General features: G+C 45.0%; 1 protein-coding gene and 1 pseudogene across 1 annotated transcript in view; both read right to left on the bottom strand.

Annotated features, from left to right (window-relative positions):
* The window catches only part of LOC112070358 (unconventional myosin-Vc-like), an 89,576-nt gene extending 75,811 nt beyond the window's left edge, over nucleotides 1-13,765 (bottom strand). Inside the window, 7 exon segments of the mRNA XM_070438936.1 lie at nucleotides 3,046-3,127; nucleotides 3,359-3,502; nucleotides 3,797-3,984; nucleotides 5,756-5,890; nucleotides 8,301-8,472; nucleotides 13,019-13,129; nucleotides 13,488-13,765. Of these exon segments, the coding sequence (XP_070295037.1) occupies nucleotides 3,046-3,127; nucleotides 3,359-3,502; nucleotides 3,797-3,984; nucleotides 5,756-5,890; nucleotides 8,301-8,472; nucleotides 13,019-13,129; nucleotides 13,488-13,514 (859 nt within the window). The 5' untranslated portion in view covers nucleotides 13,515-13,765.
* Nucleotides 13,766-16,317: 2,552 nt separating this feature from the next.
* Nucleotides 16,318-18,953, bottom strand: part of LOC112070357 (unconventional myosin-Va-like) — a 32,708-nt pseudogene continuing 30,072 nt past the window's right edge.

The following is an 18,953-nucleotide window of genomic DNA, read 5'->3' as shown; positions in this document are numbered from 1 at the left end:
CGATGGACTACGGCCCCAGAGGGACGATGGATACGGCCTAGAGGGAGTGGATACGGGCCCCTAGAGGGACGATGGATACGGCCCCTAAGAGAGGGCGACGGATAACGGCCCTAGTAGAAGGGACGACGGATACGGCCCCTAGTAGAGGGACCGACGGATACGGCCCTAGTAGAGGGACGACGGATACGGCCCCTAGTAGAGGACGGCGGATACGGCCCTAGTAGAGGGACGGCGGATACGGCCCCTAAGAGGACGGCGATACGGCCCTAGTAGAGGGACGGCGGAATACGGCCCTAGTAGAGGGACGCGCGGATACGGCCTCTGACTAGGCCAATGAAAGGTCGTCATCTGCAATTATTTATTTATTTTATTGTATTTCACCGTTATTCAACCAGATGAGTCAGTAGTTACACTGACATCCTGACAACAGATCAAATAATGTTGGCTACTGAAGTGTATGGGTTAAGGTCAATAACGTGCTAATGAACGCGTGTCCTTGTGCTTGTCTCTCTCCAGTGAGGGCAGATGAGTTCAGGTACACCAGTATGGAGGGGAGACTGCTATGACGGCGTGGACGATAGGAAGGACATGAGGAGAACATGCAGACCTTCTCTCTGTTGGGTGAGGACATTGCTCTGTTCATCACTCTGTAGGTCAACAATCATCTGTAGGTACAACATTACTTGTAGGTCAACATCACTCTGTAGGTCACATCACTCTAGTCGACATCCATCTATGGTCGACATCACTCTGTTAGGTCGACAATCACCTCTGTAGGTCGACATCACTCTGTAGGTCGACATCACTCTGTAAGGTCGACATCACTCTGTACGTCGACATCTTAACTCCGAGGTCACATCACTCTGTAGGTCAACGTCTCTTTGTTCATCACTGTAGGTCAACATCGCTCTTTAGGTCAACATCACTCTGTAGAACTTGTAGTCAACATCACTGTCATGTAGGCTCAACATCACTCTGTAGGTTCAACATCATTCTGTAGTCAACATCACTCTGTAGGTCAACATCACTCTGTTCATCACTCTGTAGTAACACATCTGTTCATCACTCTGTAGGTCAACATCACTCTGTAGGCCAATCACTCTTTCATCACTCTGTAGGTCACATCACTCTGTAGGCCAACATACTCTGTCATCAATCTGTGGTCACATCACTCTGTAGGTCACGTCTCTGTTCATCACTCTGTAGGCCGACATCACTCTGTAGGCCCGACATCACTCTGGTTCATCACTCTGTAGGCCGACGTCGCTCTGTTCATCACTCTGTAGGTCAACATCACTCTGTTCATCACTCTGGTAGGTCAATCATCGTTCAATCACTCTGTAGGTCAACACCTGTGGTCAACGTCTCTCTGTTCATCACTCTGTAGGTCAACATCACTCTGTTCATCACTCTGTAGGTACGTTCTCTGTTCATCACTCTGTAGGTCAACATCACTCTGTAGGTCAACATCACTCTGTTCATCACTGTAGGTCAACATCACTCTGTTCACACTCTGTAGGTCAACATCACTCTGTAGGCGACATCACTCTTCATCACCGTAGGTCAACACTCACCTGTCATCTCTGTAGGCCGACATCATCTGTTCATCACTCTGTAGGTCAACGCTCTCTGTTCATCATCTGTAGGTCCAACACAACTCTGTTCATCACTCTGTAGGTCAACGTCTCTCTGTTCATCACCTCGTAGGTCAAATCACTGATCACTTCTGTGGTCAACGTCTCTCTGTTCATCATCTGTAGGTCAACATCACTCTGTAAGGCCAACCATCACTCTGTTCATCACTCTGTAGGTCAACGTCATCTTTCACTCAGCTCTGTGTCACATCTCTGTTACATCTGTAGGCCAACATCACTCTGTCATCACTCTGTAGGCCAACATCACTCTGTTCATCACTCTGTAGCAACATCACTCTGTTCATCACTCTGTGGCAACATCACTCTGTAGCCAACTCACCTGCATCACTCTTGTAGCCAACACACTCTGTTCATCACTCTGTAGGGCCAACATCACTCTGTTCATCACTCTGTAGGTCAACATCACTTCTGTTTCTACTCCTGTAGGCCAACATCACTCTGTTCATCACTCTGTAGGCCACATCATCTGTCAATTGTCAATCATCTAGCAAATCTCTCTGTTCATCCTCTGTAGGTCCAACATCACTCTTGTTATCACCTGTAGGTCAACATCAACTCTGTTGGCCAACATCACTCTGTGGGCGCTCCCTTTCCCGCTTCGGCCCCTCTCCCACATCCTGTCATCACTCTGTAGGTCACATCATCTGTAGGTCAACATCACTCTGTAGGCCAACATCACTCTGTTCCATTCATCTGTAGGGCCAACATCAACTCTGTTCAACTCTGTAGGCTAAATCACTCTGTAGGCCGAAATCGCTCTTTCATCACTCGTAGGTCAAAATCACTCTGTAGGCCAAATCGCTCTGTTCATCACTCTGTAGGTCAACATCACTTTCGTAGCACATCATCTGTTCATCATCTGTAGGCCACACATCACTCTGTAGGTCTCACCATACTCTGTAGGCCAACATCACTCTGTTCATGCACTTGTGGTCACCATACTCTGTACAACCTGTTCATCACTGTAGGTAACATCACTCTGTTCATCACTCTGTAGGTCAACATCACTCTGTAGGCCAACTCACTCTGTAGCCAACTCACTTCTGTTCATCACTCTGTAGGTCCAACATCACTCTGTAGGTCGACGTCTCTCCGTTCGTCACTCTCTAGGTCAACGTCCTGCTCAATCAACATCACTCTGTAGGTCAACTTCCGCTCAGACAACATCACCTATAGGTCCCTCTAGGGGCCGTATCCATCGTCCCTCTAGGGGCCGTATCTATCGTCCCTCTAGGGGCCGTATTGTCCATCTATCATCTACAGTTAATACAGTAGCAGAACTGCCAAGCCCCAGGGTTTAACAGGTCTCTCTTGCTAAATATATATATATTTTTATCTCAATGGAGACAAACCTGAAGAATTACAGGTGAAATAAATTCCAGTCACTCACACAGTCTCAGGCTCTTGAACTCAGGCTGGTCTGCACAGGCACACATCTGATAGAAGATGTGATAGTTTCTCTCCCTCTCTGACTGAAGAGAAAGAGACAGCGTTACTGTCTAAAGGCATGCAATGATTAAGATCTGTTTGTGTTGGTCGTTGTCATGGCAACGAGATGGCAAGACGACACAAACGGATCTGGAACCAGGCTAGCAGCGGCTCACTGAAACCTTCCAAATGGTAAACAACGATTCAACTATACAGTAGCTATGCTACCTTATACACCACATATAAATCTGAGAATCAAGTATGTGAGGTATGACCTGGGAAACCACTCTAGATTTCTCCAGGAGATACGTCCTCATGTTGGCCCCGATGATCTGATATCTCCCGTCGAAGCTGATCTCCGTGTACTTCCCAAAGCGACTGCTGTTGTCATTCCTGGTCGTCTTGGCATTTCCTATAGCCTGACGCAAAAAAATCTCACATTACAAGTTTGTCCATCATAGTTGATGATAATCAAAACACATTGTAGATGTATCAGAAGTACGGTGGCTGGTGAGGCCAATCTGTGCCTGGAACACTGTGGCACATTGGACATGATCTGTCAGATTATGACGTGTCTTTTACACTGTGGGGCCTTGATCTACAGATTATCAAACCCATAGATGGAACAGATTACATAAAATGACTCATAAAGATATGGTGCTGCTACATGTAACGTACATTCTCTGCTAGGACACATGTATTTAAAAACATACCTCAGTTATTGGGTTGGATGCCAGAACTTTGTCTTCCACGTGTGTTTTGCTGCCAGACTTGCTGACCATAGCGAAGTACCTCATGGCATATCTAGCAGACACAGTCTTGCCCGCTCCAGACTCACCACTCACTATGATAGACTGGTTCTTATTGTTCCTGAGAAAAAGGAAATAAATAAAATATATATCTCATCAAAAAAAAGAAAACGTTCCTTTTTCAGGACCCCCGTCTTTCYAAGATAATTCGTAAAAATCCAAACAACTTCACAGATCTTCATTGTAAAGGGTTAAATCATTGTTTCCCATGCTTGTTCAATGAACCATAAACAATGAATGAACATGCACCTGTGGAACGGTCATTAAGACACTAACAGCTTAGGTAATTAAGGTCACTGTTATGAAAACTTAGGACACTAAAGAGGCCTTTCTACTGACTCTGAAAAGCACCAAAAGAAAGATGCCCAGGGTCCCTGCTCATCTGCGTGAACGTGCCTTAGGCATGCTGCAAGGAGGCATGAGGACTGCAGATGTGGCCAGGGCAATAAATTGCAATGTCCATACTGTGAGACGCCTGAGACAGCGCAACAGGGAGACAGGACGGACAGCTGATCGTCCTCGTAGTGGCAGACCACGTGTAACAACACCTGCACAGGAACGGTACATCCGAACATCACACCTGCGGGACAGGGTACAGGATGGCAACAACAACTGCCCGAGTTACCCAGGAACGCACAATCCCTCCATCAGTGCTCAGACTGTCCGCAATAGGCTGAGAGGCTGGACTGAGGGCTTGTAGGCCTGTTGTAAGGCAGGTCCTCACCAGACATCACCGCAACACCGTCGCCTATGGGCACAAACCCACCATCGCTGGACCAGACAGGACTTGCAAAAAAGTGCTCTTCACTGACGAGTCATGGTTTTGTCTCACCAGGGGTGATGGTTGGATTCGTGTTTATTGTCGATGGAATGAGCATTACACCGAGGCCTGTACTCTGGAGCAGGATATGATTTGGAGGTGGAGGGTCCATCATGGTCTGGGGCGGTGTGTCACAACATCATCGGACTGAGCTTGTTGACATTGCAGGCAATCTCAATGCTGTGCATTACAGGGAAGACATCCTCCTCCCTCATGTGGTACCCTTCCTGCAGGCTCCTCCTGACATGACCCTCCAGCATGACAATGCCACCAGCCATACTGCTCGTTCTGTGCGTGATTTCCTGCAAAACAGGAATGTCAGTGTTCTGCCATGGCCAGCGAAGAGCCCGGATCTCAATCCCATTGAGCATGTCTGGGACCTGTTGGATCGGAGGGTGAGGGCTAGGGCCATTCCCCCCCAGAAATGTCTGGGAACTTGCAGGTGCCTTGGTAGAAGAGTGGGGTAACATCTCACAGCAAGAATTGGCAATCTGGTGCAGTCCATGAGGAGGAGATGCACTGCAGTACTTAATGCAGCTGGTGGCCACACCAGATACTGACTGTTACTTTTGATTTTGACCCCCCATTTGTTCAGGGACACATTATTCCATCTGTTAGTCACATGTCTGTAGACTTGTTCAGTTTATGTCTCAGTTGTTGAATCTTGTTATGTTCATACAAATATTTACACATGTTAAGTTTGCTGAAAATAAACGCAGTTGACAGTGAGAGGACGTTTCTTTTTTGCTGAGTTTATATCTGGGTAGGAATACTGCATATTTTCACAGTCTTTGAATATTGACAGTTGATCTCATTTTAAGGAGAAGTTCTATTGACAGATAGGCCCAAAGAGCTAAAATGTATGACGGTGAAATAGATTAAAGTCTTTAGAACAGGAAGTTAGTGGGGGGGGGGGGGGACTCAGGGATTGAACCGCTATCTCCAGGAGCATAGCGTTGGTCCGAGGGGACGACGGACAGACGGCATCACTACCACAAACCAGCACCCCTCCGGGACAGCCCGTTCTATTTTTACCTGGCCACTGTTTGAAGCCTCCTCTGCCACAGCGAAGATGTGAGGATCCATATCTCCCATGTTCTGTCCACTGTAGGCGTGGATGACTGCATCTCCATAGATGTGAAGCTGCTTGTATGGGTTGACAGCCACCAGGATGATTCCTGAAGGGAAGGAAACCATCAGGACATAGAGTACAGACAGAGTGATCCTATTTGCTTTCACATAGTAAGCTTCTAACATAGAACGTGTTAAAAAATCTATATAAAAATAGATGCATTGCCCTGTGAATATTATTTTTCTCATCTCCTACATTTTATACAAACATAAAGCAACATTTCGTCACCCAGACATGAACTTTCACCTTCCATCTCTACATCCAGTAAAGTCCAGCCGATAAACGAACAGTAAAACAAAAAGACATCCCATTAAGACAGCTGGGGAAGTATTCCTTTAGTACCGCAGTACGTGTAGATGGACATGGGAGTGGGAGTGTCTCTTTACCACAGTACGTAAGATGGACATGGGAGTGTGAGTGTCTCTTTACCACAGTACGTATAGATGGACATGGAGTGTGAGTGTCTCTTTACCGCAGTACGTGGAGATGGACATGGGAGTGTCTCTTTACCGCAGTACGTGTAGATGGACATGGAGTGTCTCTTTACCACAGTACGTGTAGATGGACATGGGAGTGTGAGTGTCTTTTACCACAGTACGTGTAGATGGACATGGGAGTGTCTCTTTACCACAGTACGTGTAGATGGACATGGGAGTGTCTCTTTACCGCAGTACGTGTAGATGGACATGGGAGTGTCTCTTTACCACAGTACGTGTAGATGGACATGGGAGTGTCTCTTTACCACAGTACGTGTAGATGGACATGGGAGTGTCTCTTTACCACAGTACGTGTAGATGGACATGGGAGTGTCTCTTTACCACATACGTATAGATGGACATGGGAGTGGGAGTGTCTCTTTACCCTTTTCCCTTGGTTTGTGCTGTGGTGGAGATCTTGTGGGCTATACTCGGCCTTGTCTCAGGATTGTAAGTTGGTGGTTGAAGATATCCCTCTAGTGGTTGTGGGGCTGTGCTTTGGCAGAGTGGGTGGGGTTTATTCCTTCCTGTTTGGCCCTGTCCGGGGGTATCAGGATGGGCCACAGTGTCTCCTGACCCCTCCTGTCTCAGCCTCCAGTATTTATGCTGCAGTAGTTTATGTGTCGGGGGGCTAGGTCAGTTGGTTATACCTGGAGTACTTCTCCTATCTTATCCAGTGTCCTGTGTGAATTTAAGTATGCTCTCTCTAATTCTCTCGTTCTCTCTTTCTTTCTCTCTCTCGGAGAACCTGAGCCCTAGGACCATACGTCACGGCAAAACGGGCATGATGACTCCTTGCTGTCCCCAGTCCACCTGGCCTTGCTGCTGTTCCAGTTTCAACTGTTCTGCCTGCTGTTATGGAACCCCTACCTGTTCAACTCTTAATGATCGGCTATGAAAAGCCAACTGACTTTTATTCCTGATTATTATTTGACCATGCTTGTCATTTATGAACATTTTGAAAATCTTGGCCTCTCTCTAATTCTCTCCTTCTCTCTTTCTTTCTCTCTCTCGGAGGACCGGAGCCCTAGGACCATACGTCAGGACTACCGGGCATGATGACTCCTTGCTGTCCCCAGTCCGCCTGGCCCTGCTGCTATTCCAGTTTCAACTTCTGCCTGCGGTTATGGAACCCCTACCTGTCCCAGACCTGCTGTTTCAATTCTTAATGATCGGCTATGAAAAGCAAACTGACATTTATTCCTGATTATATATTGACCATGCTTGTCACTTATGAACATTTTGAAAATCTTGGCTCTCTCTAATTCTCTCCTTCTTCTCTCTCTCTCGGAGGACCTGAGCCCTGGGACCGTGCGTCGGGGCTGCCGGGCGTGATGGCTCCTTGCTGTCCCCAGTCCACCTGCCTTGCTGCTATTTCAGTTTCAGCTGTTCTGCCTGCGGTTATGGAACTGCCACCTGTCCCGGACCTGCTATTTTCAACTCTGATGATCGGCTATGAAAAGCCAACTGAAAATTAATTCATGATTATTATTTGACCATGCTTGTCACTTATGAACATTTTGAACATCTTGGCATAGTTCTGTTATAATCTCCACCCAGCACAGCCAGAAGAGGACTGGCCACCCCTCATAGCCTGGTTCCTCTCTAGGTTTCTTCCTAGGTTTTGGCCTTTCTAGGGAGTTTTTCCTAGCCACCGTGCTTCTACACCTGCATTGCTTGCTGTTTGGGGTTTTAGGCTGGGTGCCTGTACAGCACTTCGAGATATTAGCTGATGTACGAAGGGCTATATAAAATAAACTTGATTTGATTTTGATTTGATTTACCACAGTACGTATAGATGGACATGGGAGTGTGAGTGTCTCTTTACCACAGTACGTGTAGATGGACATGGGAGTGTCTCTTTACCACAGTACGTATAGATGGACATGTGAGTGTCTCTTTACCACAGTACGTATAGATGGACATGTGAGTGTCTCTTTACCACAGTACGTATAGATGGACATGGGAGTGTCTCTTTACCACAGTACGTATAGATGATCTTGGACTCCACGAAGCGCACTTTGAGATTGTGTAGAACTGCTGGTTCGTGGAGGTAGCTGAGAGCTGTCAGGTCATTCTCCCCCACCAGGATATCAGGGTTGCGGAGGTGAGGGAGCTGAGGACTGGATGTGTCCAGGGAGTACAGCATCTCCTACAGGGGGAATAACAGTGTGACTTTGGTGACTCAAAGCCTCTATGGCCAGTTCCCAGGACACAGAGTACAGTAAACCTAGTCCTGGTCTACAAAGCATACTCAAACCAGAATCTCAGCATTAAAAGTATACTGTATGTTTTACATGTCCTAGTCTTGTCGCACATGTCCTAGTCTTGCTGTACATGTCCTAGTCTTGCCATTGACAAATAAATGATCTAGAGATAAATTAAAGATTCTCCCAATAAATACACTATTTTACATTTCAGTAATTTAGCAGACGCCAGAGCGACTTACAGGAGCAATTAGGGTTTAGTGCCTTACTCAAAAGGCACATCGACAGATTTTTCACCTCGTCATCTCAGAGATTCGAACCAGAAACCATTTGGTTACTAGCACAACACTCGTCTACCTGCTGCAAATGTACACTGTCATTCAAATGTATGCTGTCATTCAAACAGAAATTACACACACACCGTACAGTACAGAGTATTGTGGTCTATAGTTATAAAACAGGGCTCTCCAACAGGCCCATACAGTACAGTACAGAGTATTGTGGTCTATAGTTATAAACAGGGCTCTCCAACAGGCCCATACAGTACAGAGTAATTGTGGTCTATAGTTATAAACAGGCCTCTCCAACAGGCCCATCCAGTACAGAGTATTGTGGTCATAGTTATAAACAGGCCTCTCCAACAGGCCCATCCAGTACAGAGTATTGTGGGTCTATAGTTATAAACAGGCCTCTCCAACAGGCCCATACAGTACAGAGTATTGTGGTCTATAGTTATAAACAGGCCTCTCCAACAGGCCCATGCATCGTCAAACAATTCTGAAAGTACATGGAATTGTCACGTGTTCCATCGCAAACTGTCATAAACAAATCTCACAAGTATCAGTCACCGCAAGCTCCCAGATACTATTACCCCACTCCTGGTTAGCCACTAATGGCTTGAAAAGCCAAACCGAACACAATATCGGCCAGTTAATTTCCAGCAATATTGCCCATCTTGTGGGTTGACAACTACTTTTCACAAAACCTTCTCAATTAAAATGTTAAGTAGGTTTACCTGCCGGAAGTATATCAATTGTTATCTATTATTTGCAAATTTTGCCATGAAATGAGCAGCAGCAGTACAGAAACCATCGCTAGAATTTTCATGATCAGGGTGAAATCCTATGAACTCGGGCTAAGATCAGTACTCGTGGGACTCGCGTAATTTGAGCGGGTCAACGGGACGCACTGAGGAAGACTGTTCGGTTCTCCAGACCCCTGTCGGATGTCCTGATAACTTTCTGACTTCGGCGGCGCGCCTTGTCGTATGACCTACGACGCGATTGGACAAGGACGCAATAGCCAATGAGCACTCCACATGTGAGACCCAAATAAAATCATGGCGAACAGGGAAGCAACAACAACACGCAGGTTGTCCCTAGTTACCCCTAGTTACCACAGCCACAAAGTCAACATTGGCCATATCATAGAAATTCAACATATTTAGTTTTTTGGTCTTAATTTAAAGTTAGGCTTAAGGTTAGCAGTGTGGTTAGGTTTAAAATCAGATATTAAGAAGATAATTTGAAAAATAGGCGGGGTTTAGCTAGCCATAATTATGACAGATTGGTGGAGCTGTGGAGAGAATGCGGCATCCTTTTCAAAATTAAAAGTTTTTACGGCCAATTCCCTCTACAATATAAATCCATATTGTGCACGTCTGCAGGTCCATATTCTGCGCCGCCGTCTCTTTTTTAAACGCTTCTGCGCATAATAATGTGCATACTTATAAATCATCTCACCGACAAAAACATGCTTGCTTGTCGGCATTTTTCCCCCGATGACAACCGAAAAACCGCAGAGCAGGATCAGCTAGGGAACGTGAGCACCCACGTCCTGGGGTTGTGGATGGACGGAATTAAAGACTTGGAACAAGGAAATCTGGAAATTTGAGCACATCCGAGTTGTTAATATCTTTGAAGTGTTGTGTTTGCTCAGCATTAGATGACACATGCCTCATTCTAGATTAGCAATTAAAGGGGAACTACACACACAAAATCCAAATGTGTTAGTTTTCTTCCAGACCAGTTCTTTGAACAATTTTAATTTTAAGAGTTTAAAACAAATCTGGAGCCAGGATATTTACAACTGAGAAAACAATTTTTTTGGGGGGGGTGAGAAATCACAGATTTTAGAGTTGTTTATTTAAGCTGTAAGGCCGGAGGAGATGTGGTATATGGCCAATATACCACGGCTAAGGGCTATTCTCTGCACGATCCAACACAGAGTGCCTGGACACAGCCCTTAGCCGTGGTATATTTGCCATATATCACAAACCCCCAAGGTGCCTTATTGCTATTAAACTGGTTACCAATGTAATTAGAGCCGTAAAAATAAATGTTTTGTCATACCCGTGTTATACGGTCTGATATACCATGGCTGTCAGCCAATCAGAATTCAGGGCTCAAACCACCCAGTTTATATTAATCATTATTTTACCAGGTATATTGACAGAAAACACACGTGTACACCAATAACTTATAGTTTTTTAAAGTATCTCATGCTAGAAAATGTTGGAGACCCCTGGTTCATACCAGTACCGGTCTGTGTTCAGTACTTACAGTGCACTGTATGGTCTAGTCTCTGTGTTCAGTACTTACAGTGCACTGTATGGTTATAGTCTCTGTGTTCAGTACTTACAGTGCACTGTATGGTCTATAGTCTGCTGTGTTAGTACTTACAGTGCACTGTATAGGTCTAGTCTTGTGTCAGTATTACGTGCATGTATGGTCTAGTCTCTGTGTTTCAGTACTTACAGTGCACTGTATGGTCTATAGTCTCTGTGTCAGTACTTACAGTGCACTGTATGGATCTAGTCTCTGTGTTCAGATACTTACAGTGCACTGTATGGTCTAGTCTCTGTGTTCAGTACTTACAGTGCCCTGTATGGTCTAGTCTCTGTGTTCAGTACTTACAGTGCACTGTATGGTCTATAGTCTCTTGTTCAGTACTTACAGTGCACTGTTTGGTCTAGTCTGTGTTCAGTACTACACAGTGCACTGTATGGTCTAGTCTCTGTGTTCAGTACTTACAGTGCACTGTATGGTCTAGTCTCTGTTTCAGTATTTACAGTGCACTGTATGTTATAGTCTCTGTGTTCAGTACTTACAGTGCACTGTATGGTCTATCTCTGTGTTCAGTATTTACAGTGCATGTATGGTCTAGTAGTCTCTGTGTTCAGTACTTACAGTGCACTGTATGGTCTATAGTCTTGTGTTCAGTACTACAGTGAACTGTATGGTTCTAGTCTCTGTGTTCAGTATTACAGTGCACTGTATGGTCTATATCTGTGTTCAGTACTCTACAGTGCATGTATGGTCTAGTCTCTGTGTTCATACTTACAGTGCATGTATGGTCTAGTCTCTGTGTTCAGTACTTACAGTGCACTGTATGGTCGTCTCTGTGTTCAGTACTTACAGTGCACTGTATGGTCATAGTCTCTGTTGTTCAGTACTTACAGTGCCCTGTATGGTCTAGTCTATGTGTTCGTATCTACCACAGTGCACTGTATGGTCTAGTCTCTGTGTTAGTACACAGTGCACTGTATGGTCTAGTCTTGTGTTCAGTACTTACAGTGCACTGTATGGTCTAGTCTCTGTGTTCAGTACTTTACAGTGCACTGTATGTCTCTAGTCTCTGTGTTCAGTATTTACAGTGCACTGTATGGTCTATAGTCTCTGTGTTCAGTACTTACAGTGCACTGTATGGTTATAGTCTCTGTGTTCAGTACTACAGTGCACTGTGATGTCTAGTCTCTGTCAGTTCGTACTCTAGTGCACTGTATGGTCTATAGTCTCTGTGTTCAGATTATAAGTGCACTGTATGGTCTAGTCTCTGTGTTCAGTACTTACAGTGCACTGTATGGTCTATAGTTCTGTGTTCAGTATTTACAGTGCACTGTATGGTCTATAGTTCTCTGTGTTCAGTATTACAGTGACTCTGTATGGTCTATAGTCTCTGTGTTCATACTACAGTGCACTGTATGGTCTATAGTCTGTGTTCAGTTACTTACAGTGCACTGTATGGTCTATAGTCTCTGTGTTCAGTACTTACAGTGCACTGTATGGTTATGTCTCTGTGTTCAGTACTTACAGTGCACTGTATGGTCTATAGTCTGTGTGTTCAGTACTTACAGTGATGTATGGTCTATAGTCTCTGTGTTCAGACTTTACAGTGCACTGTATGGTCTATAGTCTCTGTGTTCAGTACTAACAGTGCACTGTATGGTCTATAGTCTCTTGTTCATGTACTTACAGTGCACTGTATGGTCTATAGCTGTGTTTTCAGTCTTACGGTGCACTGTGTTAATAGTTCTGTGTTCAGTATTACAGTGCATGTATGGTCTATAGTCCTGTGTTCAGTACTTACAGTGCACTGTATGGTCTAATAGTCTCTGTGTTCAGTACTTACAGTGCACTGTATGGTCTATAGTCTCTGTGTTCAGTACTTAACAGTGACTATTGGTCTATAGTCTCTGTGTTCAGTACTTACAGTGCCATCCTCAAGCTGCAGTTGCAAAGTATCATCTCCAGGTTTGAAGTCTCTCAGGATCTCTGCTGACTTCCAGACATGCTCTTCATCCGGTATCCACACTCTGTTGTACTGAATGAACATGCCAATTAATTATAGCCTACTTTCTAAAGATGAATGGAGATGAGTGAATGCCACTATCTTCTTTTGGTAAATCAAAATTACAGTACAAAAAAGTGTGTACAAATACGTTACTTTATTATTGTAGTCTATGTAATTAGTTGTCGCACAGCAATTTGATAATGGACTACAAGGAAAGTTGGAAACTCATTTGTATAATCATTTCCCAAACTGTATTCAGGTGGATAATGTGCACCATATGTTAGTCATAAAACAAATGTCAACGTGTTCAACAGGTGTTAAAACAAAGCGATTGAGATTCCGTATTAAGATTGAATGAGTTAAAAACATGTATCACTTTCTTTCTCACCTTCGTATAAAGTTCCGACAAAGCCATTGGTAGTGAAGTTTTAACAATCCGTGAGTTTAGCCGACAACAGCCATACCGTCAGTGGCGTGAAAAAGTCGACAACTTCCCCAGGCGTTTGGTCTTACCTGTGCAGTGGACTTTGCCTTCCTCGTCCCGCCCATCAGTCTTGTGACAGCAGATTGACATTAGGGGTGTGTTCGTTTGAACAAAGACAACAATAGAAACAGGATACAGAACCTCGGCGGGGTTTTTAGTTGTGACGGTGATGCTATGGTGATTCCATGGCATGCGCCTTGCGTTTACTCAAGGAATGGAATGGGATACAGTAGCAAACGTAGCCAATAGATTTCTCTCAGCTTTTTCCCAGCAGTTGGCTGATCGTAATCCATGTAGTATTATATGGAAGCGGCACGTATTTTTCATGTAAATAAATACATTTCTCAGTTCATTCTATGATCACCTGTTCAAAACCGACTTAGATTTTTTTAATTTATTATTTCAAATACCTCTCACCATCTTTTATTTACTGCTGACCACACAATATAAAGCCTTTAGGTGCATAATAACAAATAAACGCTGAACATCCTGGTCCCAACAAAGCAAACAAACCAGCATCTCATGGAATTATTCACAAGACATTCTTACAGTCATAGAACAATATTACAACTACTGTAAAGCATTTGAGGAAATATTCAGGTTTATACATTTAGAAAACTAGATGGTCATTTAATCTCTATGGGAAGCAATGGGCACACAGAGGGTGTGAGTCAACAACAAGGCTCTTTAGCTGCTGTGTCCAGCACACAGTGTACACTAGGAGTGGTGCTCATGATATTCGTATTTACTGTGATACATGGGAAGGCAATAAGCACTACATTACAAAGGTAGTAAGCACTAGGTACTACATTACATAGGTCAGCACCAGCCAACTAACTTTGGCTCCCAAATATACGGTACGAAGCCTCATGGAAATACATTTACATTGGTTAATAAAAAGTAGCAGTAGTTCTGCCCCCCCTTTCATCCCAAGCTTAGTGGCGTTGCCCTCATCCACCTACACTGAACACAAATAGAAACGCATTATGTAAAATGTTGGTCCCATGTTTCATGAGGTGAAATAAAAGATCCCAGAAACGTTCTATTCGCACAAAAAAAAAGAAGCTTATTTCGCTTAAATTTATTTACATTTCTGTTTGTGAGCATTTTTTCCTTTGCCAATATAATCCATTCACCTGACAGATGTGGCATATTATTAAGAAGCTGATTAAACAACATGATCATTACACAGGTGCACCTTGTGCTGGGGACAATAAAAGGCCACTAAAATATGCAGTTTTGCCACAGATGTCTCATGTTGAGAGAGCGTGCAATTGGCATGCTGCCTGCAGGAATGTCCACCAGAGCTGTTGCCAGAGAATTTAATGTTCATTTCTCTACCATAAGCCACCTCCATCTTTTTAGAGAATTTGGCAGTACATCCAACTGGCCTCACAACTGTAGACCACGTATATGGTGTTGTGTGGGTGAGCGTTTTGCTGATGTCAATGTTGTGAACAGAGTGCCCCATGGTGGTGGTGGGGTTATGGTATGGGCAGGCATAAGCGACAGACAACGAACAAAATTGCATTTTATCGATGACAATTTGAATGCACAGAGATACCGTGACGAGATCTTGAGGCCCATTGTCGTGCCATTCATCTGCTGCCATCACCTCATGTTTCAGCACGATAATGTACAGCCCCATGTCGCAAGGATCTGGACACAATTCCTGGAAGCTGAAAATGTCCCAGTTCTTCCATGGCCTGCATACTCACCAGACATGTCACCCATTGAGCATGTTTGGGATGCTCTGGATCGACATTGACGACAGCGTGTTCCAGTTCCCGCCAATATCCAGCAACTTCACACAGCCATTGAAGAGTGGGAAAACATTCCACAGGCCACAATCAACAGCCTGATCAACTCTATGTGAAGGAGATGTGTCGCGCTGCATGAGGCAAATGGTGGTCACACCAGATACTGACTGGTTTTCTGATCCACGCCCTTACATTTATTTTTAAGGTATCTGTGACCAACAGATACCTTTCCCAGTCATGTGAAATCCATAGATTAGGGCCAAATTTATTTATTTCAATGGACTGATTTCCTTATGCGAACTGTAACTCAGTAAAATCTTTGAAATTGTTGCATGTTGCGTTTATATTTTTGTTCAGCATAGTTGTGTCAAACAACGTATTATTTCTTAATGCGTAAAATATAAGAGAGTGCCATTTCCCTGTGCATACATTAACAAGTAAACAGTAGCCTGATTCTTTTCAGCAGCGGTGGTGCGGTTTTACAGGTCCTCCTCTTGGCTGCAGAGACATTTTTTTATGTTTTTTAAAAACACATTTCCTGCAATTCTACACGTTGTCATGGGGCAGAGACAACATTTTACAGCTTTAAAGCTATTTTTCCTTGCAATTCTACACATGTTGTCATGGGGCTGAGAATTCTGAGTTTTAAAAACTAATTTGCTGCCATTATAAACATTTTGCCATGGCTTATGCCATCTGAGTGACTCAAACATTTATAACAAAATCAATGTGGGGCCCCATGACATGATATTTTCGGGAATTTTAGATTCTCTCTGACTGTCTAGTTCTCATCTTGGTGATTGTTAGTTCTCAAAGATGATCGCATTTAAAAAATATATATATATCACGTCATTATCTTTTCTACATACTTTATATCTAATTTAAGTTTACGCTGAAAACGTTTTTCCATCCTGAAAATTCTTCCACGATTTGACAGCGCATACATATAGGGGAAACACGGAGTATACTGTAACTATTGCTAAAAGATTCATTATTTATTATAATATAATTTATCTCTTGCCAAATACATCACATTATTACAAAGCGTCTCCAATATCCCTTGTTTCTATTGTAAGTGGTCAGGACAACGTTATAAAAACGGACTGACTTTTTCCAAGGCATTTGTAAAACATGAATGGTCAGGCATCTTTGGTGAATCATATAGTTCCCTCAGGCCCATTGGGGGAGAATTCCTGGGCGCCGTTCGAATTTCTTCCTCCCTTCCTTGAAGTAAATCAAACCTGTCCAACTATGTGTAAAATCAGAGATGACTTCAAGGAGGGAGGATAGAAGGATACACTAGGGATCTGATTGGTCTGATTGGTTTCCAGAGCCAGGGGGGAGGGGTTAGACCCGTGTGAGGAATCCTAGATTCAGACTGCTAGGGATCTGATTGGTTTCCAGAGCCAGAGGGAGGGGTTTAGACCCGTGTGAGGAATCCTAGATTCAGACTGCTAGGGATCTGAATGGTTTCCAGAGCCAGCGGGGAGGGGTTAGACCCGTGTGAGGAATCCTAGATTCAGACTTAGGGATCTGATTTGGTTTCCAGAGCCAAGGGAGGGGTTAGACCCGTGTGAGGAATTCCTAGATTCAGACTGCTAGGCGATCTGAATGGTTTCCAGAGCCAAGGGGGAGGGTTAGACCCGTGTGAGGAATCCTAGATTCAGACTGCTAGGGATCTGAATGGTTTCCAGAGCCAGCGGGGAGGGGTTAGACCCGTGTGAGGAATCCTAGATTCAGCTGCAGGATCTGAATGGTTTCCAGAGCCAGCGGGGAGGGGTTAGACCCGTGTGAGGAATCCTAGATCAGACTGCTAGGGATCTGAATGGTTTCCAGAGCCAGGGGGGAGGGTTAGACCCGTGTGAGGAATCCTAGATTCAGACTGCTAGGATCTGAATGTTTCCAGAGCACGGGGAGGGTTAGACCCGTGTGAGGAATCCTAGATTCAGACTGCTAGGGATCTGAATGGTTTCCAGAGCCAGCGGGGAGTGGGTGAAGGGAAATGTCACAGAGAATATCTTCTGGCGTCCATAAGTAGCAGCGATGACTCAACGCGGCCTTTCACACAGGGCCTGAGGGTGACAGAGAGGAGAGGAGAACAACTCAATAACATAGTGACATTATATAAAAGGAGAGCGAGAGAGCAAAGTATACACAGAGACAAGCAGACCACAGCTCCTTACCTGTATGATTCTAATGAAGGATATTGAAACCCGTTCCTCAAATTCAATCACGCGGGTGTACAAGCTTAGCACTTTCACAATCTGACGAGAGAAAAACAGAATGAACAAATCATGAGAAATTATCAATAGACGGATCACATGGCAACAAAATTATAATTTTTGTAAAGGAAGAAATATTACCGGTTACTACTACTCTGTATACTGTGCCTGATCTCAGATCTGTGGTTGCTGTATAGTCAACTCCAGTCTGAATTGGAAAGGCCAGTACAAACAGTCTGGAACCAGCTATGTATACTCTCGTGGCACCTAGATGAACCTACCTGTACTGTGGTGAGGGCAGAGCACATGGTGCAGATAGCCTGCGCGTCCTCCTCAGTCTTCTTCTTGACCTGTAGTAACTGAGCAGGCCTGGATCAGCGGCTCCAGCATCTCTTTAGCTCCCGCAGTCTGACAGCCCCCTCTCCTCCAGCCACTCCCTCCAGCTGGCACACATTATACCTAGAGAGAGACACCCCCCCAGTTAGCTCGCAGTCTGACAAGCCCCCCTCTCCTCCAGCCACTCCTCCAGCTGCCACACATTATACCTAGAGAGAGACACCCACCCCGCCAAGTTTAAAGGAGACACTGCTAACCCTACCCATATCTCTTAACTCCCCAGTCTGACAGCCCCCCTCTCCTCCAGCCATCCTCCAGCTGCACACATTATACCTAGAGAGAGACACCCACCCCCGCCAAGTTAAAGGAGACACTGCCACCTAACCCATATCTCTTTAACTCCACAGTCTGACAGCCCCCTCTCCTCACAGCTGCCACACATTATACCTAGAGAGACAACCAACCCCCCCCCCCAGTTAGCTCTGCAGTCTGACAGCCCCCACTCCTCCAGCTGCCACACATTATACTAGAGAGACACCAACCCCCCCCCAGTTAGCTCCACAGTCTGACAGCCCCCTCTCCTCCAGCCACTCCTCCAGCTCCACCATTTATACCTAGAGAGACAGCCAACCCCCCCCCCAGTTAGCTCTGCAGTCTGACAGCCCCACTCCTCCAGCTTGCCACACATTATACCTAGAGAGACCCCAACCCCCCCCACAGTTAGCTCAACAGTTTGACAGCCCCTCTCCCTCCAGCCACTCGCTCCAGCTGCCCCACATTTATACCTAAGAGAGACACCCCCCCCTCCCCCCCAGTTAGGCCCACGTCTGACCCCCCTCTCCTCAGCCACCTCTCCGCTGCCACACTGTATACCTAGAGAGGACACCCCCCCCCCCCACAGTTTAAAGGAGACACTGCTACACCCTAGACCCATTCTTTTAGGACACACTGCTAACCCCTAACCCTGCTCCTTTAGGACACCATGCTAACCCTAAACCCATCTCTCTCTAGGACACACTGCTAACCCCTAACCCATCTCTCTCTAGGCACAC

This window comes from Salvelinus sp. IW2-2015, unplaced genomic scaffold (genome assembly GCF_002910315.2).
Source record: "Salvelinus sp. IW2-2015 unplaced genomic scaffold, ASM291031v2 Un_scaffold1303, whole genome shotgun sequence".
NCBI lineage: Eukaryota > Metazoa > Chordata > Actinopteri > Salmoniformes > Salmonidae > Salvelinus > Salvelinus sp. IW2-2015.
This window is presented reverse-complemented; position numbering and strand designations above follow the sequence as displayed.